The following is a 23,534-nucleotide window of genomic DNA, read 5'->3' on the forward strand; positions in this document are numbered from 1 at the left end:
ATTTTGGACCACACTTTGACTATCTGGATGACGATTTTTATAGTTCAAGGACCTATGTGACACCCCTGAAATAGTTTGAGGACCTACCGTGCACTTCACTCAATAAATAATCCTATTGAACACATTTCCATTGTTCATATTTCCTAGGTTTATCTATTATTTGTTTGTTTTTACTACTAACACGTCATCCATGAAACCGCTTTCAGCCAGATCAGCGGCCAAATTTATCTGGTTTGAAAGTTGAGTGTCCTTCAGATTTTGACATTCATGGCTCCAAAGAAAAAATCAAATCGATAACACTGATCTCAAAAATATGTAACTGATAGCATTTCAGAAAAAAAAAATCACACCTTTGTTGTTTAGTGAAACAAAGTTTTAAAAGAGCTTCAACGTTCGCTCCCAGATGCTAAAATAATCACTTCAATCTGAGATAAAAAGAGAGAAATACTTGCACCGCTTATTTTGGCGGGCACATAGCATACTGGTTCATATGTACCAGATAAATAAAATAAATGTCAGAATTATTCTACAAATGATACAGCTACTGTAATAGTGTATATAGGCATTACAGTAGTGTAGTAACTGTACTGTACTTATAAATGTATATACATGATTTTTAACATCTCACTGCCCAACTTACTAGTTGCCGTAATCACAAGAAGGTCTCGACAAATGCCTCTTTGATGGCAACAATTCTGGCACAGACATCATGCATACCTGGTCTATCTTGCGGCGAATCCATGGTACACATCAGGCCAATACTGATCAAAGGTATAATGTAGTTCTGCATACGCAGAGAAGCAGCCGCCTCATCCTCCTCGGATGGCATATGGGGATCAAGAACCTCAGCGATCCTCTCGGGGAAGGCTAGGTCGACATACTTGTGTAGGCTGAGAGCATTGCCGCATAGCGCGTCCGTCGGTCGCCTTGCCGTGAGCATCTCCAGTAGCAGCACCCCAAAACCGTAAACGTCGCCACCTGTCGAGACTTTGCATCCCATCCCATATTCTGTAAAACAGGAGCAATGGCATAAATACTTGTGAAACTAACAAAATGAAGACAGTTCAGAATCAAACTCTACAGTAGTCTCAAAGGAAAAAAAAAGGTGCAACATACCAGGAGAGATATATCCGATTGTTCCTCCGATCCCAATGAAGCCTTCTGGGCTGCCACTACTTGAAGAGAGAAACTTGGCGGACCCGAAATCGCCAATGCGTGAGGTCATGTCATAGTCCAGCAGAACATTGCTCGGCTTCAAATCACAGTGAATCAAAGGAGGTGTCAGCTGGTTGTGCATATAGTCCAGAGCAGAAGCCACATCAGCAACAATACTTATCCGCTGGCCCAAGCTCAGCAGCCTCCTTGAGCTGCCAACCCTTGGGTGTATCCACATGTCCAGGCTACCATTTGCCATGAACTCGTATACTATAGCCTTGAACTCATCGCCCTCAAAATCAACCGTTGAGCACAGGGTAATAGCTTGAACCAGATTACGGTGGCGGGTGTGTTTTAGTACTTCACACTCGCTGAAAAAGCTATTTCTCGAACCTTGCTCGCTAAGATGGAAGACCTTGATGGCCACTAGATCCGTTTCGAACTCAAACCGGCCAATGTAGACTGATGCTGTGTGACTGGAGCTGATCCTGTTGACCGGGGAGAACCAATTGGTGGCTTTAAGGATGTCCCCATATGACACCCTCTTCATTGTCTCCTTGAAACTTTCAGATGGTTGAGCTTTAGTCCCCTTCCTAACAGTGACAACAACACATAATAATGAGAACAAAGCAATAGTAACTGCTGGAGCTATTATCAGCAGCAGGCGTGTGTTCATCTTCCTTTTAGTTGATGAGGTGGTCGGAGAGGTGGTTGGACAAATGGGCAGTCCAAATATGGCAGCAGCTGTTTCACATAACCCTTTGTTACCTTGCAGGGATACCTTAGTTGAATTTCTGAATATACCACCAGTCGGGATTGGCCCTTCAAATTTGTTGTTTGATATATCAATGTAACTTATGCTGCTGAAGCCCTCAAAAAACTGCGGAACTTCACCAGTTAAATTGTTGTCCGACAGATCTATTTGGTCTAAGCCCCTTAGTGCAACGAGAGACTGAGGAATAATCCCACTAAGCATGTTGCTTTCAATCTGAAGGGATGTCAGACGAATACACATGCCAAGTTCAGAAGGAAGGCTACCAGACAATTTGTTGTTGGAAACATTAAGAAGGCCAAGATTGATCAGGTTACCAACTTCCCTTGGTACCGGCCCATCCAGGTTGTTGTTTGACAAGTCCAAACCCAATGAAAGGGAAGAAATATTTAGGAGTTCTCTTGGTATGGATCCATCAAGGTTGTTGACTGATAAGTTCAGCATATCTAGACTTTTGCATTGTCCTATAGTTGCTGGTATGTTTCCAGACAAACTGTTGTCATCAAGATAAAACTGGCCTAGTTGAGGAAGATAACCAACCGTTGATGGAATCTGACCTGATAATCTATTCCTCGATAGTTCCAGGATAAACAAATTGCTCAAGTTCCCAACACTCGGGGGAATTTGTCCTGAGAGCATGTTCTGGCCCATGTCAAGCAGAGCGAGACTTACAAGCTTGCCTATCTCAGCTGGTATGTTTCCAGAAATTAGGTTTCTACCAAAGCTTAACCGCTGAAGCTTTGTTGAAAGTTTGCCCACTACTTTTGGTAAACTTCCATTCAGGATATTTCCATCTACTGATAATATTAACAACTGAGTGCAATTGGTCAGAGAGGTAAGGAATGCCCAGTCATCAGCTTCGAGTTTATTATCTCCTACAAGCAGTACACTCAAGTTTGCCAAGGATCCTAAAGATGGCACCATGCCCGTCAGCAAGTTGCTTGAAAGATCAAGCACTTGGAGCTTTGACATGTTGGTCAGAGAATCTGGGATTGGTCCACGAAATCCGTTGCCTCCCATTACCAATGTTTGAAGATTTGGAAGTGAGTGGCCAATCTTAGAAGGTATCTGTCCAATAAAATTGTTGCTGCCTAAGCTAAAGAGTGTGAGTGATGACACATTGTACAGTGTGGCTGGGACATACCCCGAGAAATTATTGTAACTTAGATCTAGCGTTGTTAGGTTTGAAATTTGACCCAAAGTTTCTGGAATTGATCCTATTAAGATGTTTTGTGCTAGTAGGAGGGAACGCAAGGATGAAACATTTCCTAAAGATGCTGGTACAGTACCAGAAAGTAAATTCCCTGTAAGACTGAGAAATTGCAGAGCTCCCATCTTTTGGAAATGTGGGATAGGCCCGGAGAGAGCATTCGACCGGAGGTCAACAGCAACAAGTTTGGATGAGTTGAACAAAGTAGCTGGGATCAACCCAGATAAGTCATTACGTGAGAAGATGATCTCACTGAGTGACGAACTATTTGCTAAGGAATCAGGGATAGTTCCGCTAAGAGAGTTGTTTGCAAGGTTGACATATCTAAGAGATGCAGCTGTACCTAATGACAGAGGGATGGTACCTGAAAGCCTGTTTCCAGCAAGCATCAGGGTTTGGAGGCTCCGAAGCTCACCTATCTCTTTAGGTATGCTTCCAGATAACTTATTGTTCCAAAGGTTCAACTGAACTAGAGAACCAAGGGCTGCCATGCAACTGGATAGTGTTCCTGTGAGCAGCGTAGACCTGAGTTGGAGGGACACGACGCGGATTGGGAGGGTGGTGCTGCAGGTGACCCCTCGCCAGCCGCAGAAGCTGAGCGAGTCATCGCGCCATGATCCAAGAACACGGGCAGATCCCTTGGAGATGCCGGATTTGAAGCAGAGAAGGGCTCGCCGGTCACTCTCAGATCTGTTGCTAGCTTGTGCTGATGTGAATACTACTGTGTTGGAGGACAGAAATATGAGGATGGTGTAGAGAAGAAAGAGTGCATGCTGGGACGGAACAATGAGAGATTCAGTGCGAAAAACTCGAGGAGCCATGTCTCTCTTCTTATCCTAATGGAGTGTGCTTATTAAAATATTTGTGTGTCTGCTTAGATATATGTGGAAGTAAGGGTATGGGAGCTGAAACTTGTACTTGACTTTGACTTCAGTGCTGTCTTGGTTAACTTGCTTCTAGATCACGCCCCCGGATGATTGAAAAATAGCCTGGGCACAAAAGGAACATGTGAGAGGTTTATGCGGGTAAAGAAAAGCGTGTGCATATACCAGTGAGTCTATCAAAGTGCAAATACAATTCCTTGCTTGTTATACAAGCTACAGCTTCTGTACCCCCAAATCCACCCAATCATGGAAGTACTCAGTGAAGTGAACAGTAGAAAAGGGGACATGTTGGCTACTCACTTATAATTATTTATTTGGTACCATCAAGTAACAAATAATAAATATTTGTAGTTGTAGACGGTGTATTTTAATTACAGTTTCTTGAAACCAAATTTCTGGATTCCAGTACGGTTCAGGAAGTGCCCTATTATTGTGCAACGTAGTTGACCCTCCAAAGTGCCAACTCAGTCATCAAGGAGAAGAAGCAGGGCAAGCCAAAGACTTCTCCGGCCATCTTTTTTGTCATAAGTGCAGAAAATTAATTCTTGATACACAACAGTTTGTAGTCAAGGTCCGACTGTCCCCATCATCGAACGTCCTCCACACGAACTATCCGGTGAATTTAAGAGAGATGCTTGCCAGAAAAGAAGTTTTCCCAGCATTCCTCTCCACATGATAATACCAGATAATTGAATTGCAGGCGTTAGGTACACAGTATATGGCAGGCAGGCAGGCATTGCGACTTGCGAGCATCACCTCTCCTTCTTCTTCAGTTCTTCTTCATCTCAAATCCACCTATTCTCCTTCACCGGCCATGGCAGCCACGGCCCACGGCGGTTGCCTTTCTCAAACTTATAAACTTTTGACACCACAACGAATTTATGCACTCAGGAAATTCAGTCAAGCACTACGCAGAGCCGTAGTCAACTCGGACGAATTCGAGCACAAATTCGTGTGGACAGACAGATACAGATGTATACAGTACCTGGGGTAGGGGAACATGTGGAGGATGTATGTAGCCCTTGGGCTTGGCTTGGGGGTGCGATGCCTGCCCGCGCCGGGGCTCGAGACGCCGCCCCTCACACCGCATCTGCCATGGTGCCACCCCGGCGGGCTCTATCCCGCCGTGCCTTCCGCGCGGCGGCGGGCGATGGCGGGTGGCGCTCGCGTCGATAAGATCCATCGGTTCGGGGCGGGGAGAGGAATGGGAGCTCTCCGTCGCGCGGCGGCTTCTGCCCCCAGCGCCGAGCGGGCTGCCGGAGCCGGTGACCGTCTGACCGACCGACAGAGGGGAGGGTTTGGGAGGAGGAAGGGAGGGGTAAAGTTGTCATTCTCGTCTCCTGTTTTTCTTTTTTATTTAATAAAAGAGGAATAGCGAAAAATCCCTAATCATTAAAGCAAGCAAAATACTACCATCATATTAACTGTTAATTCTATCTTCTACAATTATTATTTTTAGTATTTTTTAGGGGATCTTCTACAATTATTGTTGCCATCAACCTCCTTGTAAATACGTCGCATGTTTATTCGCCTTGTTAGAATGGAGATTATGTGGCGATTTGGAGCAAGGAAAAAGAAGAGGTGATCATTCTATGTTAGGAACTTCACATATCTTTATTTATCAACATTCATGAAAAACATCATTATCACCCTCCCCCCCCCCCGGTGTCGCCCCTCCTCTGGCGGCACAGGGGGAACCCTAGCCGTCGGCAGTACAAGTCTCCTTCGCCACCCTTCCCCGCATCGCTGCCGTCGGAGGGCCGGCTGGAGAAGCCACGCCGAACCCCGGGAAGGCGGCGGCGGGGCGGATCTGGCCATTCATGATCCCCAAACCCCGCCCTAGCTCCGCGCCCGACCACCGGTTCGACGGCTCCCCTGCTGGTCCGGTGCGGCGGCGATGCGCCCCGGGCGTGCTGAGCGGCCGGATCCGCTCCCCCCGCTTCAGCCTCGCCACGCTCCCCCGCCCCTTGCCTCCTAGGACGCCCCGGGCTCCTTCCCCGACGCGTTCCTGACGCCCTCCCCCAGCTGCTGCTGCCCGAGCCTGCCCGTCCGGTGGCGGATCCGGCGCTCCCGGCAACGGCCTTGGGCGCCATCCCCTGCAGCCCCCACCCCTCGCAGGGGCGCCAGCCACTACTTGTGCTGTTGTCGGATGTGGGTGCGGTGTGGGGCCTGCGGCTGGTTGCGGGGGTGGTCCTGCCTCCCGTGTGCAGGCGCCCCCTCGTCTTCGGTGGCACTTCCTCCTCCCGAGCAATGGTGACGGTTCTTGTGCGGAGACGGCGATGCTTCTGTGGTTGTGACAAACACCGGGCTCCTCGTGGTGGGTCTTTGCTGGAGCTATTCCGGCCCCGATGGCCTTGGGCCCGTGTCTCTCTCCGGTGTCCCTGGTGTCCTCTGCCGGTAGTTCCGGCCTCGGCGATCATGTGGTTGCGTCCCTTCCAGCTCACCTGGTTCGCCGATGTCTTGATGGCTAAGGCCACGATAGCTCGGATATGCATCCCTCCAGTCCTAACTTGTTGCCGATGTTGCTAAATGTCATCGCTCCGACCTCCCCGCATGTTTCGCTTCATCGCCTACCATACCATGTGCATCAAAGCCTCCCCTTTTGCCAGATCCAATGTTCACGGTTCCACAGGCGGCGCCACCCTCCGACGGCAGGTGCAGCCCCCGCCAACCCCCTTTCGACATGGTGGTTTCGACCAAGTTCGGCTTCCTCATCTTTGATTCCTGATTCGGCGACTATGGGGTTGCTCAGCTTCAGTCTAGGGAGAGATCCCTGCTCGGCTTGCCGGTGCTGGCAACGACGACGCCTGTGGGTGCCGCTTCCTTCTTAAAGGCGTTGCTAAGGCCTCTAGCCGCGCCCCTCTTCGAGCTCAGGGGAAACCCTAGGTCCGGTTCCTCCGGACCGGATGGCGATGGTGTCTCGGCGTCATCTTCCTTCTTGAAGGCGCCATCTTGCTCGCTCGCGGTGTCCCCAGTTATTCGGCTCGAGCAATGATGGAATTCATGTTGGTTCGGCATTGCAACTCTTGGTAGGTTTAGTCGTGGTGTATCCTTTGTTCGGGCTGAGCATTCCTTCTCCCTCTGCTCCGGGCACCATATTCACGCCTGTCTGCGTTCGTATCATGTGTTGTATCCCTTGGTGTACTCATCTTCGCCTTCTATCAATAAATGATACGCAAGCTTTGCGTATTCTCGAAAAAAATGAAAAATATTTATATCCATTTTTCTGTTTTCTTATCTTTCATGATTCCTGAAATAAATCTTCCTTCTCAAAATACATTTCCTTTTTTTTCTTATTTCCTATTTTTCTCTTTTGTTATTGCTTTCGTTTTCACTACTAATACAATAGCACTTCATCAATCACACATCTTTGAGGCAGGTATAGACAAGGGGCCAAATTTATCTGGTTTTGAATGTTATAGTGCCAGCTTTGTCTCATTTTATTATGGTCCATTAGAAAATAATGCTTTCCTTTATTAAGCTGGACAAAAGATTTCAAGGGAGAAAAACACCTTCATATATACAGTACCCTTTACAAAATTAAATAGTACAAGAATTTTGCCATACATACATCTCAAAATAAAAATAATTAAACAAAGGATAGTTGATACTTTCTGTAGCGAATTATTGCTCACTGCAAAACATATCTCTGTGCTCAAGACTCATATTTTCATTCAGTTCGTCATATTGATAGGGCACAATGAACATGTTACAACATTCTTAACGATAACGAATCAGCATGCTCTAACAGAGCTAAAATATTCGTCCATGTCACCACAGCATTCCAGAAAAGCGTCTCTGATAGCAGTAAGTTTTGCACAAACATCTTTCATTCCAGGCCTGTCCTTCGGAGCTTCCACGGTACAGTCCAAGGGCAACCAACGGGACAATATATCTCTGCATCCATACTTCTGCGGACCCTTGATACTCCTCATGCGCCATATGAGGATCTAGAGTCTCCGCAACTCTATCAGGGAACATGGATTCAGAGAAAATGGGAAGGGTAAGTCCATCAACAAACATATCATCAGTTGGTTGTTTTCCGGTAAGCAACTCCAGCAGAAGCACTCCAAAACTATATGCATCAGCTCCTACGGAGATCTCGTAACCCATCCCATACTCTGCGAAGAAGCAATGCTTTAGAATAATGCACATACATAAAAGACAAAGTATAATTAAGTGGAAATGGAAAAGCTAAACTCACCAGGTGCCATGTATCCAACTGTTCCTCCAACATCATCCAGGCTTTCAGGAATAAACATATCGGGCGACAAAAACTTTGCTGAGCCGAAATCACTGAGCCGCGCGGTCATCTCATCGTCCAAAAGGATGTTCTCTGGCTTCAAATCACAATGGATCAGAGGAGGCGTCAGTTGGTTGTGGACATAATCAAGAGCAGAAGCCACATCTGCCGCTATGCATATCCTCTGCCCAAAGTTTAGCACTCTGCCGGGGATTTCACTGTGTTGCTCAGAGTGTAACCATCTGTCAAGGCTGCCATTAACCATGAACTTGAATATCAGTGCTTTGAACTCATGATTTTGTGAATCAAGTGTCGAGCATACGGTCACAGGCTGCATTATATTTCTATGGCGGGTGCTTCGTAGCACTTCACACTCAATAAAGTAACTATCACATGCGCCAGGTTCACTCAAGTTGAATACTTTGATGGCAACCAATCTCCTGTCGGACTTGAACCTACCAACATAAACTGACTCAGTACAGGTTGAGCTGATAGTATGAAGCGAAGAAAACCAGTTGGTAGCTTTAAGAATGTCTTGATATGACACCCTCTTCAGCTTCTTCTCATCGTTGCATGAAACTTTATCCACTTTCTCTTCTCTTGTGATGGGCACAAAAACAAAACATCTTGGACACAACATCCCATTGTGGAAATGAGGACACTCCTCTCTTCCGAAGGGCGGGCAAAAACCATAGCAACACTAGTAAAGCAATCGTAAGTGGTGGTAGTACAATTAGCAGCAAGGTTGACAAATGGTGCTTTGTTTTAGTCGTTGAAGCTCTACCGCAGTATTTCTGGATGGCAACAAAGCACTGGCCTATTTAAAGTGAATGCGGCAGTCTCTAAAGCATAGCCCTAAAATGATAGCGGTAAATCGGTAAGAGACATCATAGATCGCACCATATCTAATAGAGTGCGATTACGATGTTCGGACACACCATTACGCTGAGGTGTTCCAGGCGGCGTGAGTTGTGAAACTATTCCATATTTTCTTAAGTGTGTGTCAAATTCGTGACTCAAGTATTCTCCCCCACGATCTGATCGCAAGAACTTGATTTTCCTGTCACGTTGATTCTCAACCTCACTCTGAAATTCCTTAAACCTTTCAAAGGTCTCAGACTTGTGTTTCATTAAATAGATATACCCATATCTACTCAAGTCATCAGTGAGGGTGAGAACATAACGATAGCCACCGTGAGCCTCAACACTCATTGGACCGCACACATCAGTATGTATGATTTCCAATAAGTTGGTTGTTCGCTCCATTGTTCATGAGAACGGAGTCTTGGTCATTTTACCCATGAGGCATGGTTCGCACGTGTCAAATGATTCGTAATCAAGAGACTCTAAAAGTCCATCTGCATGGAGCTTCTTCATGCGTTTGACACCTATGTGACCAAGGCGGCAGTGCCACAAGTATGTGGGACTATTATTGTCAACCTTACATCTTTTGGTATTCACACTAAGAATATGTGTAGCATTACGCTCGAGATTCATTAAGAATAAACCATTCACCATCGAAGCATGATCATAAAACATATCTCTCATATAAATAGAACAACCATTATTCTCGGATTTAAATGAGTAGCCATCTCGTATTAAACGAGATCCTGATACAATGTTCATGCTCAAACTTGGCACTAAATAACAATTATTGAGGTTCAAAACTAATCCCGTAGGTAAATGTAGAGGTAGCGTGCCGACGGCGATCACATCGACCTTGGAACCATTCCCGACGCGCATCGTCACCTCGTCCTTCGCCAGTCTCCGCTTATTCCGCAGCTCCTGCTTTGAGTTACAAATGTGAGCAACTACACCGGTATCAAATACCCAGGAGCTACTACAAGTACTGGTAAGGTACACATCAATTACATGTATATCACATATACCTTTCGTGATGCCGGCCTTCTTGTCCGCTAAGTATTTGGGGCAGTTCCGCTTCCAGTGACCACTTCCCTTGCAATAAAAACACTCAGTCTCGGGCTTGGGTCCATTCTTTGGCTTCTTCCCGGCAGCTTGCTTACCGGGCGCGGCAACTCCCTTGTCGTCCTTCTTGAAGTTTTTCTTACCCTTGCCTTTCTTGAACTTAATGGTTTTATTCACCATCAACACTTGATGTTCCTTTTTGACTTCTACCTCTACTGATTTCAGCATAGCAAATACTTCAGGAATGGTCTTTTCCATCCCCTGCATATTGAAGTTCATCACAAAGCTCTTGTAGCTCGGTGGAAGCGACTGAAGGATTCTGTCAATGACCGCGTCATCCGGAAGATTAACTCCCAGCTGAGTCAAGCGGTTATGTAACCCAGACATAGTGAGTATGTGCTCACTAACAGAACTGTTTTCCTCCATCTTACAGCTGAAGAACTTGTCGGAGACTTCATATCTCTCGACCCGGGCATGAGCTTGAAAAACCATTTTCAGCTCTTCGAACATCTCATATGCTCCGTGTTTTTCAAAACGCTTTTGGAGCCCCGGTTCTAAGCTGTAAAGCATGCCGCACTGAACGAGGGAGTAATCATCGGAACGTGTCTGCCAAGCGTTCATAACGTCTTGTTCTGCAGGGAGAACAGGTGCTTCACCTAGCGGTGCTTGTAGGACATAATCTTTCTTGGCAGCTATGCGGATGATCCTTAGGTTCCGGACCCAGTCTGTATAGTTGTTGCCATCGTCTTTCAGCTTGGTTTTCTCTAGGAACGCGTTGAAGTTGAGGACAATGTTGGCCATTTGATCTACAAGACATGTTGTAAAGGTTTTAGACTAAGTTCATGATAATTAAGTTCATCTAATCAAATTATTCAATAAACTCCCACTCAGATAGACATCCCTCCAGTCATCTAAGTATAACATGATCCGAGTTTAACTAGGCCGTGTCCGATCATCACGTGAGACGGATTAGTCAATGTCGGTGAACATCTTCATGTTGATCGTATCTTCTATACGACTCTTGCTCGACCTTTTGGTCTTCTGTGTTCCGAGGCCATGTCTGTACATGCTAGGCTCGTCAAGTCAACATAAATGTTTGCATGTGTAAATCTGTCTTACACCCGTTGTATGTGAACGTTGGAATCTATCACACCCGATCATCACGTGGTGCTTCAAAACAACAAACTGTCGCAACGGTGCACAGTTAGGGGGAACACTTTCTTGAAATTATTATGAGGGGTCATCTTATTTACTACCGTCGTTCTAAGTAAACAAGATGTAAAAACATGATAAACATCACATGCAATCAAATAATAATAGTGACATGATATGGCCAATATCACATAGCTCCTTTGATCTCCATCTTGGGGCTCCATGATCATCTTGTCACCGGCATGCCACCATGATCTCCATCATCATGATCTCCATCATTGTGTCTTCATGAAGTTGCTCGCCAACTATTACTTCTACTACTATAGCTAACACGTTTAGCAATAAAATAAAATAATTTACATGGCGTTTCTCAATGACACGCAGGTCATACAAAAAATAAAGACAACTCCTATGGCTCCTGCCAGTTGTCATACTCATTGACATGCAAGTCGTGATTCCTATTACAAGAACATGATCTCATACATCACATATATATCATTCATCACAACTTTGGCCATATCACATGACAGAACACTTGCTGCAAAAACAAGTTAGACGTCCTCTAATTGTTGTTGCAAGTTTTACGTGGCTGTAATAGGGTTCTAGCAAGAACGTTTTCTTACCTACGTGAAAGCCACAACGTGATTTGTCAACTTCTATTTACCCTTCATAAGGACCCTTTTCATCGAATCCGCTCCAACTAAAGTGGGAGAGACAGACACCCGCCAGGCACCTTATGCAACTAGTGCATGTTAGTCGGTGGAACCGGTCTCATGTAAGCGTACGTGTAAGGTTGGTCCGGGCCGCTTCATCCCACAATACCGCTGAAGCAAAATAAGACTAGTAGCGGCAAGAAAGTTGACAACATCTACGCCCACAACAAATTGTGTTCTACTCGTGCAAAGAGAACTACGCATAGACCTAGCTCATGATGCCACTGTTGGGTAACGTTGCAGAAAACAAAAAAAAATTCCTACGTTTTCACCAAGATCCATCTATGAGTTCATCTAGCAACGAGTGATCGGATGCATCTACATACCTTTGTAGATCGCGAGCGGAAGCGTTCAAGAGAACGGGGATGAGGGAGTCGTACTCGACGTGATCCAAATCACCGGAGATCCTAGCGCCGAACGGACGGCACCTCCGCGTTCAACACACGTACGGTCAGCGTGACGTCTCCTCCTTCTTGATCCAGCAAGGGGGAAGGAGAGGTTGATGAAGATCCAACATCACGACGGCGTGGTGGTGGATGCAGGAGTCACCGCAGCAGGGCTTCGCTGTTCTACTACAAGAGGGAGAGGTGTAGCAGGGGAGAGGGAGGCGCCAAGAGTCAAGGGTGCTGCTGCCCCTCCCTCCCCCCCTTTATATAGGCTCCTCAAGGGGGTCGCCGGCCCTAGGAGATGGGATCTCCTAGGGGGGGCGCCGGCCAAGGATGGAGTGGCCCCCAAGGCAAGTGGGGCGCCCCCCCACCCTAGGGGTTCCAACCCTAGGCGCAGGGGGTGGGCCAAGGGGGGCGCACCAGCCCACTATGGGCTGGTTCCCCTCCCCACTTCAGCCCATGGGGCCCTCCGGGATGGGTGGCCCCACCCGGTGGACCCCCGGGACCCATCCGGTGGTCCCGGTACAATACCAGTGACCCCCGAAACTCTCCCAATGGCCGAAACTGCACTTCCTATATATAATTCTTCATCTCCGGACCATTCCGGAACTCCTCGTGACGTTCGGGATCTCATCCGGGACTCCGAACAACTTTCGGGTTACTGCATATTCATATCTCTACAACCCTAGCGTCACCGAACCTTAAGTGTGTAGACCCTACGGGTTCGGGAGACATGTAGACATGATCGAGATGGCTCTTCGGTCAATAACCAACAGCGGGATCTGGATACTCATGCTGGCTCCCACATGCTCCTCGATGATCTCATCGGATGAACCACGATGTCGAGGATTCAAGCAACCCCGTATACAATTCCCTTTGTCAATCGGTACATTACTTGCCCGAGATTCGATCGTCGGTATCCCAATACCTCGTTCAATCTCGTTACCGGCAAGTCACTTTACTCGTACCGTAATGCATGATCCCGTGACCAGACACTTGGTCACTTTGAGCTCATTATGATGATGCATTACCGAGTGGGCCTAGAGATACCTCTCCGTCATACGGAGTGACAAATCCCAGTCTCGATTCGTGCCAACCCAACAGACACTTTCGGAGATACCTGTAATGTACCTTTATAGTCACCCAGTTACGTTGGGACGTTTGGCACATCCAAAGCACTCCTACGGTATCCGGAAGTTACAACGATCTCATGGTCTAAGGAAAAGATACTTGACATTGGAAAAACTCTAGCAAACGAACTATACGATCTTGTGCTATGTTTAGGATTGGGTCTTGTCCATCACATCATTCTCCTAATGATGTGATCTCGTTATCAATGACATCCAATGTCCATAGTCAGAAAATCATGACTATCTATCGATCAACGAGCTAGTCAACTAGAGGCTTACTAGGGACATGTTGGTGTCTATGAATTCACACATGTATTACGATTTCCGGATAACACAATTATAGCATGAATAAAAGACAATTATCATGAACAAGAAAATATAATAATAATGCTTTTATTATTGTCTCTAGGGCATATTTCCAACACGCCGTGTTGTATCGCTCCTCCCGTGCATGCGAACGCGCCATCCGCCGTCAACGTTTGCGTAACCGCGCCCTGCCGGCGGAGCAACAAGCCAGCTTTGTGGAGATCGATGAAGTGGTGGCTATCATGTCCGCACCCGCCGTGATCATCGAGAAGAAGTAGAATATGGGAGACAGTCAAGGTGATGCCGGCATATACAGTCGGTGTCTTGGCCGGCAGCAGGCCACCGCCGTCCCCTTCCCCTCCGGCTGAAGCACATCCCAGCGGTGCCACTTCAATGAGCGGCGCTGCTGAACATGGGGAAGAGACGCCCTTTGCGCTGAAGCATATACTGCCGGGGCTCACAGCAGTCCGATGAGCGGGCTGCTGGACATGGGGAAGACAACAAAGATCCGCCGCGATCAATCATAGACTAGTGTTTAGTTAAAAAAATGTAATGAATTTTGCTTGGTTTATATGAAATCCGTCGTGTCTGCATGAATTTCGTTCAGTCCCGTAACCGTTTCCGTGGACTTGCCTCTTGTCCGCGGACAGATGACGAAACAAATTTGCAGGTCAACATTGAAGATGACCTTGATCATTTTTAATGTTGACACCAGATCTCAATGCCACCACCGGCCGTAGCTGCCCCTCCCCTATGGTTCCTCCTTTTCGGGCCTGTAGCCGCTGCTCGTCGGCAGTTTAGTTAGCGGGGCTAGCCAACGCTGCGGCCTGCGGCGGCTTCCCTACAGCGAGCTCCGTCGTCGTCCCCACCAGCGCGTGGAAGACGACTGAGTAGCACTCCGGTAAGTCTTGCAGTAGATTTCCAATCTGCCATGCTGAAATGGATGAGATTCGTCTGTCCGTCCGAAATCCCTGTTTTGCCATGTTGTCCCATTCAATTAACCCAAATCGCATAAACAAATCCAAACACAGGGATTTAGTGTTTGGATTTGTTTATGCGATTTGGGTGGACAATCCCAGATCTCACCACTTGAGCTTCGTTTGTTTATGTCCTACCACTAGTTCGATGCTGCTGTCAACCATGCCGCTTTTGCTGTTGGCAGTCCTCTGCACCCACCACCACAGCTCTGCTAGTCAGTCCACACGCGTTTTCATTCACAAGTCTCGTTGCCTTTTCCCTCCTTGCACACACGTTTACATTGACCTGCCGTGTCCAGTTAAGCATACCTTCACGTCCATGTCTGGTAGTGGTAGACAAGTACGTACTACTTCAAAAGCCATATTCACCCAAGATCAATCCAACCTCAAACCTTAGCACCCCCTGTTCTTTCACATCGACATCATGCCCTCTGTCTTGTCTCTGCTCTGTATTTTGTTCAGCCTTTTCTCCTTCAACACATCGTCATTAGCTGCCACACAAGCAAATGTGTCTCAGATTGATCGCCATGCCCTCCTTTGCTTTAAATCTGGCATCACCTTCGATCCCCTCGGCATCCTACACTCATGGAACAATGGCTCGCTTGATTTTTGCAGCTGGAAAGGGGTCGCTTGTGGCACCAAGTTCCCGCCCCGGGTGGTCTCTCTTAACCTCACCTCCGCTCGTCTTCGTGGGCAGCTATCTGGATGCGTCAGCAACCTGGCATTTCTTTCCCGGATGAACCTTGCTGATAATCATCTGTCAGGAACCATCCCCAAAGAGTTGGGTAAGCTTCCAAGCCTCCATACGCTGAATCTTGCCGGCAACAATCTTCAAGGTAACATCCCTGATTCCTTAGGCGCTAGCAGTTTTCTTAGCTATGTCGACCTTGCAAACAACACTCTTACCAGTGGCATCCCTGTCTCGCTGGCCAACAGCGTCTCACTCACCACACTTATACTGTCACGTAATAACCTCTCTGGAGTGATCCCCTCTACTCTGTTTGATAACTCGTCCAAGCTTTCTGTGGTTGACCTCCGGATGAATTCTTTAGCTGGTCCCATCCCACATTTCCGTAAGGTCACAACACTCAAATTTCTTCGCCTAACAGACAACTTGCTCTCTGGAAGCATACCTCCATCAATAGGCAATGCTTCTTCCCTCACCTCTATATTGCTCGGCCAAAATAAGTTATCAGGATCAATTCCAGAGACTTTAGGTCACATTACAAAACTCATTGAGCTTGACCTAGGTTTCAACAGTCTATCAGGGATTGTCCCGTTGCCTCTTTACAACGTGACATCACTCAAATATTTTAGTGTGGTCAGCAATGCCCTTGTTGGACAGATGCCATCCCACATTGATTACTCGCTACCAAACCTCCAGTTCCTTATCATGGGAAGCAACAGGCTGGAGGGCCTGATCCCTGCTTCACTAACCAACATGTTAAATCTCCAAACACTTGACCTTTCAAACAACTCGCTACATGGCTATGTTCCTTCTCTTGGTTCGTTGGCAAACTTGCGCCGGTTAGATTTAGGAAGGAACTTGCTAGAAGCACATGACTGGTCATTTCTTACATCTCTAGCAAATTGCACCCAGCTGATAAAATTGTCGTTGGAAGGGAATGCTCTAAATGGCAGCCTGCCTATATCAATTGTTAACCTTTCCAAGAGGCTACAAGATTTATCGCTTGGGTCAAACCAAATTTCGGGCTCCATACCTGTTGAGATTACCAATCTTGTTAATCTCACTTTGCTTAGGATGGAAAGCAATTTTCTTTCTGGAAGCATACCTTCTACCATCGGGAAGCTACGAAACTTATATATCCTAAATCTATCAAAGAACAAATTATCAGGTCATATCCCTCCCTCAGTTGGTGACATCGCCCAACTTGGCAAGCTTTATCTTGAGAATAACAACTTGAGTGGAAACATACCTGGTAGTTTAGGTCAGTGCAAGGGACTTCTTGAACTGAACTTGTCTCGGAACAATCTTGGCGGGTCAGTACCATCCGAACTGTTTGCTAATCCTCCACTCTCCTTGGTTCTGGACTTCTCACACAACAGTCTCACAGGAGAACTATGGTAGTTGGTACACATGGCAGTGGTAATGGTCCAGTATCCCTTCACATGGAAGGAAACAAGTTTCATGGACAAATTCCAAAAAGATGGTATCTACTAGTATCAACCCAACAGATTAATCTGTCTGATAATGACTTATCCGGTGCCGTGCCTGAATTCTTTGAGCAACTTCATATGCTGAAGCAACTTGATCTGTCTTACAATAACTTGGAAGGGTCTGTTCCTACAAGTGGGATCTTTGAGAATTCTGCTGCAGTAGTTTTGGATGGCAACAAGGGACTCTGTTCAAATTCCTCTGGGCGAGAATTACCACTTTGTCCTCACATCTCAGCATCAGCGACTAAAACAAAGCACCAACTGTCCTTGCTGGCGATCTCACTGCTAATTGTACTACCACCATTTACTATTGGTTCCCTAGTGTTGTTATGGTTTCTGCTCACTCTTTGGAAGAAAGGGCTGTTTTCATTTTCGCGATGGGATCTTGTGTCCAAGATGTTTCCTAATAGAAGAGAAGTGCATACAGCCCCGTTCCATGATGAGAAGAAGCTGAAGAGAGTGTCATACCAGGACATTCTTAAAGCTACCAACTGGTTTTCTTCGGTCCATACTATCAGCTCAACCTGCACTGGTTCAGTTTATGTTGGTAGGTTCAAGTCTGACAGGAGCCTAGTTGCCATCAAAGTATTCAACTTGAGTGAACCTGGTGGATATGATAGTTACCTTATTGAGTGTGAAGTGCTGCGAAGCATCCGCCATAGGAATATAATGCGACCTGTGACTGTATGCTCAACATTGGATTCACAAAACAATGAGTTCAAAGCACTAATCTTTGAGTTCATGGTTAATGGAAGCCTGGAGAGATGGTTGCATTCTGAGCAAAACAATGGAATCCTAGACAAAGTGCTAAGCTTTGGCCAGAGGATAAGCATAGCAACAGATGTGGCTTCTGCTCTTGATTATGTCCACAACCAACTGACGCCTCCTTTGATCCATTGTGATTTGAAGCCAAACAATGTCCTTGTGGATGATGACATGACTGCACGGCTCAGTGACTTTGGCTCAGCACAGTTCCTATCACCAGGTCTGGCTATTCCTAAAAGCATGGATGATGTTGGAGGAACCATTGGGTACATGGCACCCGGTGAGTTTTACCTTTTCCATTTCCGCTTAATTATAGTTTGTCTTGTATGTGTGTTTATTATTTTGATGCATTGCTTCTTCGCAGAGTATGGTATGGGTTGCGGGGTCTCCGTAGGAGGCGACGTGTATAGTTTCGGAGTGCTTCTGCTGGAGTTGCTTACCGGAAAACGACCTACCGATGATATGTTCGTGGATGGACTCAGCCTTTGTAAGTTCTGTGAATCCATGCTCCCAGACAGAGTTGCAGAGATTCTAGATCCTCGTATGGCGCACGAGGAACATCAAGGAAGTGTAGAAGCATGGATGCAGAGATATGTTGTCCCGTTGGTTGCTCTTGGGCTGTCGTGCACCCTGGAATCTCCCAAGGACAGGCCTGGAATGAAAGATGTTTATGCGGAACTTTCTGCTATTGGAGCCTCTTTTCTGGAACGCCACGATGATTGACGAATAGTATATCAGTTCTGTTTTCGAGCATACTGATCCATTTTCGTTAAGAATGTATGCTTATATCTCAGGGTGCAGCTTTTGCCCTATCTATTTGACAAACTGCAATAGGCTTTGGGGACAGAGATGTGAATTGCAGTTAGCCATGATTGGATACTGGAAGCATCAACCATGCTTTGTTGTATATTTGCTGATTTTGTTTTATTTTGACATTGACGCGCATGTATTGTGAAATTCTTGTGCCGATTAATTTGTAACGGACGCGGTATGTAAAGGTGTTTTTCGCTGTATGTAAAGCATCACCTTCACGTGCCATCTACCTTTGAACCAATTGATTTCCAGTCAACAAGTCATGGGGATTCAGAGTTGATGACAATCAAGAGTTAGATAAGCAGAATTCGATCTATTATTATTAGGTATACCCATAAAGTGGATTCTAATGAATTGCCACTGCTCAATTTATAATCAATTATGATACACCTCATAGAAGATACATTATACGGTGAACGCAGAAATTTCACCAAGAATCAAAGTATGTTTTCACTAAGAATTAAACATTGTTGCTCAGAAATTTCAGTCAATACAGATGATCAGATGCACATATTTCTTTGAATTGACAGATCCAAAAATCAGGTTTATATATATGCACCCAGGTTCTAGAAATATAGGCCGTGTTCGGCAGCCCTCTACTCCGCGGCTCTGCTCTGGAGCGGCCGGAGCGGAGCGGCCCGCAGTGCATTTTTCTGGAGTTGTAAAACTGGCGTTCCGTCCGCTCCCGTATTATACGGAGCTGGAGAGCTGCCGAACAAGGCTATACTCTAGATACAAATAACACAATTAGGAAATACATTACGCACTAGTTTTCCAACATAGGGAGCTCCAGTACTGAACATGTACTATTTCTAGGAACTCAAATATTAATAACTAGAGGTCGGTTGAACCAAGATTTACAGAAAAGTATCCACGTCACAGATTTTTATTCAAGAACGTGTAGATCTGCAGGTTAATCAGCAGAGCTCAAAGAATGCCTCTTTGATAGACAAAATTCTGGCACAAACTTCTCCCATTCCCGGTCGATCTTTAGGCGATTCCATGGAACACAGGAGGGCAACTTCAACCAAGTGTACCATATATCTCCGCATAAACACTCTGTCACACGCAAGCTGCTGCTCGTGGGACAAATGGGGATCTAAAACCTCTCCAAGTCTACCTGGAAAGGCGGAGCTCACAAGCTTGTGCAGGCTCAGGCCATCAGTGAACATCGCATCAGTTGGTCGCCTACCGGTGAGCATTTCCAGAAGCAAGACCCCGAAACCGTAGACGTCGCATCCTGCTGAGACTTTGTATCCCATGCAATACTCTGTAAAGCATTTAGGCATTGTTAGTACAAGAGAAAAAATCAATAAGAAAATAGTGAAAACAAAGTTGAACTCACCGGGTGCGATGTATCCAATCGTTCCTTCCACACCAACCAAATCTTCTGGACTACCAGGAACTGAAGAGAGAAACCTCGCTGACCCAAAATCACCAACTCTCGCGGTCATGTCGTAGTCCAAAAGAACATTGCCTGGCTTCAAATCGCAGTGGATTAGAGGAGGTGTCAATTGGTTGTGCATATAATCCAGAGCCAACGCGACGTCCATTGCTATTCTTAACCTCTGGCCCAAGCTCAGTACTCTCTTGGGGCTAGTGTGGTGCAGCTTCGGGTGCACCCACATGTCCAGGCTTCCGTTGGCCATGAAGTCGAAAACTATAGCTTTGAATTCATTGTTCTCTAGGTCCACTGTCGAACATACGGTAACAGCTTTGACAAGATTACGATGGCGGGTGTTTCGCAACACCTCGCACTCGGTAACGAAGCTGTCGCGCGCACCATTCTCCTGGAGATGGAATAACTTGGTGGCGACCAGGTCCGTGTCAAACTCAAACCTTCCAATGTAGATCGAAGCGGTGCGACTTGAGCAGATCTTGCTAACCGGAGAAAGCCAGTTGGTTGCTTTAACGATGTCACCATAAGAAATCTTATTCATTGTTTCCTTGTAGCATGGAGCTGCTTCTGCTTGCCTTCTGTTCAGAAGATTGACCAAAAAGCATGTAAGGGAGATCAAGGCAACAGCAATTGGAGGAATCACTTTTACCAATAAGAGTGCATTCTTCTTGCTCCCAACAGGTGATATTGTGGTACAAACTGGGAACTGATATAAGGTGGTGGTGGTTGCAATTGCACAAAGCTCTTCATTGCCAGCCAAGTTTACTGCACTATGGTTCTGAAAGATGCCACCAGTTGGAATCGGCCCTTTAAAGTAGTTCATAGACAGATCAAGTTGCTGCAAATAACCCATGTTTGCAAAGAACACTGGAATTTGTCCCGCGAGGGAGTTTAGGGAAAGATCGATCTGTTCGATGGACTTCAGATTGCTGAAAGATAGAGGTATGATTCCATAAAGCATGTTACTTCTGAATCTGAGAGAATATAGTTGGACACATTGGCCAAGTGAAAGTGGAACTTGACCAGACAATCTGTTGAAGGAAATACCGAGTTGGAGAAGTTGAAGCAAAGCACCAATTGTAGCGGTATTGATCCTGTAAGGTGGTTGTTTGACAAATCCAAACCTATGAGGGTAGTGCTATTGATGAGTTCACTTGGTATTGGTCCCTCAAGTCTGTTAAAAGATAGTTTTAGCATATCCAGTTGCTCGCAATATCCTAAAGTTGCTGGGATGTTCCCACTCAACTCATTGTTGTGTAGATAAAGCTTGTTCAGCCGAGAAAGATTACCTATTGTAGATGGGATCTGGCCAGAAAATTTGTTTCCTGATAGGATTAGGACAATCAGATGGCCTAGATTCCCAATAATAGAGGGAATAACTCCGGAAAGCAAGTTTTGGCCCATATCAAGCATTTGGAGGTTTCGAAGGTTAACAATCTCAACTGGTATTGTGCCGACAATTTGATTGTTTCCAAGAATTAAACGCACTAAACTTCTAGAAAGATTTCCAACTGATATAGGGATATTTCCATTCAGGGCATTTCCATTCATATGCAATGCCTGAAGTCGCGCACAGTTTGTCAGAGAGACAAGGAATTCCCAACCTTCAGCTTGTAGGAAGTTACTTTCTAAATTTAGAAAGGTTAAGTTAGATAAAGATCCTAGAGATGGGATCCGCCCCTCTAGTAAGTTGTGTCCAAGATCAATCCTTCGGAGATTCGACGCATTTGCTAGCGATGATGGAATTAATCCCTCGAATTTGTTACCCGACATGGACAGTAATTTAAGGTTCTGTAACGTGTTTCCAATGCAAGATGGTACTCGTCCAGTAAGATTATTCTGGTCTAATCGAAGATAAATGAGTGATGACATGTTACAGAGTTTGGTGGAGACGTGGCCCGACAGGTAGTTGTTACTTAAACTGAGCATCCTAAGGTTCTGAATAAGGCTCAGAGTCTCTGGAACTGAACCCGATAACATGTTTGTGTCAAGACGTATATATGTGAGAGAAGAAACATTTCCCAATGATGAAGGTATGCTTCCAGAAAGGTTGTTACTTGAAAGATCAAGAAATTGAAGGGTTGACATCTTATGGAAATCTAGGATAGGGCCGACAAGCTGGTTTAATGAGAGATCAACACTTTTAAGAGATCTACTAGTGCCTAATGATCTAGGAATGGTACCTACAAGGTTATTCATTGAAAGGATCATAAACTGTAGCTGTCGAAGTGTGCCTAACTCCTCTGGAATGCTTCCAGAGAATAGATTTTCTGAAAGGGCTATCCGTTCTAGTGAAGTAAGGTTAGCTATCCAAGGAGATAACTGACCACTAAGTTGTCTAGAGTTCAAGTTCAGCGAGACCACACGAGTTGGAAGAGTAATACCGAGTTATCCCAAGCCGATCGAGTGGTCCCAAGCCGACAGTACCTGGCGCGGATCACTGGTGATGCTCTCCTTGAAGGAGAGGAGGGCCTGCTGGTCGACCTCGGGCCCGTTGCTGATGGATTTCGCGACGGTGTTGGACGACATGAAGATGAGAAGGTTGGAGAAGAGAATGAGGATGGCATGTGGGGAAAGAGAGCGGAGAATTCCTGCAGGTGCCATGTCTAATGCAGTGCATCTCGTGCTCATTCCTGCTCTATATGTGTCCCCCCAGCGTAGACTTGGTGTTGACTTGCTTCTAACCTCCATCACAGACCAACGCCCCAGCGGTAGAACAACATGTGGATGGGAATCGACAGGATAAGGTGACCAAGACCCAGAAAGAGATGGTCTGCAAAGAATGGTCCATCCATGAAGTTGATCCAACACCTGCGATACTTTGCTAGGTGTGCTGCTGACAGCTTGGGACCGAGAGACTGGGAGAGGGTTTCATTTTCAGGGCCTAGTACACAATTACTGCAGATAGCTCAAGAATGGAGCTGACACGGCTCTGCGGTTTTGCCTGGTGGGGAGGATGAAAAACAGCCAGGAGGGGGATTCAGTTTGCCTTCCTTCCCCTGGTCGAAATAAACGAAATGCTTGCGGCGATGATAGGAGGGGGCTCATGTTAACATACAAGTCGGTGGAAATTGTTAAGCATGCAGAGTCGGATCTTGATTTTGTCAAGAAGATGGGCTGGGCATTCCAACAAGCATTTGGTGTGCAACAACAGCTTATTCTTGACAGAGGGACCGGTGGTATGGCAACATGCTCTGCTTGATTGAGATGCGGCGGACAGGACTCTGTGTGGTTGGACCGACGGACGAAGAGGGAGGGAGCACACATACTTGCATGGCGGCGACCTCGATTTTCGGCTTTTCGGCGGGCGTCAGCTCCGGCGCTGCACTCCTCCGGCCCTCTTTCAACAAGAGAAACAGAGGCATGGCGAAGGTGAACTCAGGAGCAAGCCAAGGTCTAGCACGATGATGGGAGTCTGCGGCGTTCCCTTCACAAACTTCTCCTGCCCTGCTCGCCGGAAGGGAAGGCTCTCCCTCTGTCCACAACCATGAAAACATGATGCCGTCATTGAACTAGTACTCCCTC

At 46.3% G+C, this 23,534-nt stretch overlaps 2 protein-coding genes and 2 pseudogenes across 3 annotated transcripts; 1 reads left to right on the plus strand and 3 right to left on the minus strand.

Annotated features, from left to right (window-relative positions):
• Positions 1-470: 470 nt before the first annotated feature.
• On the minus strand, positions 471-5,156 carry LOC119353031 (probable LRR receptor-like serine/threonine-protein kinase At3g47570). Of its 2 annotated transcripts, none has more exons than XM_037619609.1 (3): positions 5,007-5,156; positions 1,117-1,748; positions 471-1,008 (listed from the first exon to the last, which is right to left on the minus strand). In XM_037619609.1, the coding sequence occupies exons 1-3, from the start codon at positions 5,021-5,023 to the stop codon at positions 653-655; spliced, it is 1,005 nt and encodes a 334-aa protein (XP_037475506.1). In that variant the 5' UTR covers positions 5,024-5,156; the 3' UTR covers positions 471-652. The 2 variants fall into 2 exon arrangements, with proteins under 2 accessions (XP_037475506.1, XP_037475505.1); XM_037619608.1 differs by having other exon boundaries at positions 1,117-4,126; positions 5,007-5,120.
• Positions 5,157-7,681: 2,525 nt separating this feature from the next.
• On the minus strand, positions 7,682-8,825 carry LOC119358800 (probable LRR receptor-like serine/threonine-protein kinase At3g47570). Its single transcript, XM_037625215.1, has 2 exons — positions 8,226-8,825; positions 7,682-8,142 (listed from the first exon to the last, which is right to left on the minus strand). The coding sequence occupies exons 1-2, from the start codon at positions 8,599-8,601 to the stop codon at positions 7,793-7,795; spliced, it is 726 nt and encodes a 241-aa protein (XP_037481112.1). The 5' UTR covers positions 8,602-8,825; the 3' UTR covers positions 7,682-7,792.
• A 6,132-nt stretch (positions 8,826-14,957) lies between these two features.
• LOC119358801 lies at positions 14,958-18,732 on the plus strand (annotated as a pseudogene).
• A 617-nt stretch (positions 18,733-19,349) lies between these two features.
• On the minus strand, positions 19,350-23,356 carry LOC119353032 (annotated as a pseudogene).
• Between the last annotated feature and the right edge of the window lie 178 nt (positions 23,357-23,534).

This window comes from Triticum dicoccoides, chromosome 2A (genome assembly GCF_002162155.2).
Source record: "Triticum dicoccoides isolate Atlit2015 ecotype Zavitan chromosome 2A, WEW_v2.0, whole genome shotgun sequence".
Classification (NCBI taxonomy): domain Eukaryota; kingdom Viridiplantae; phylum Streptophyta; class Magnoliopsida; order Poales; family Poaceae; genus Triticum; species Triticum dicoccoides.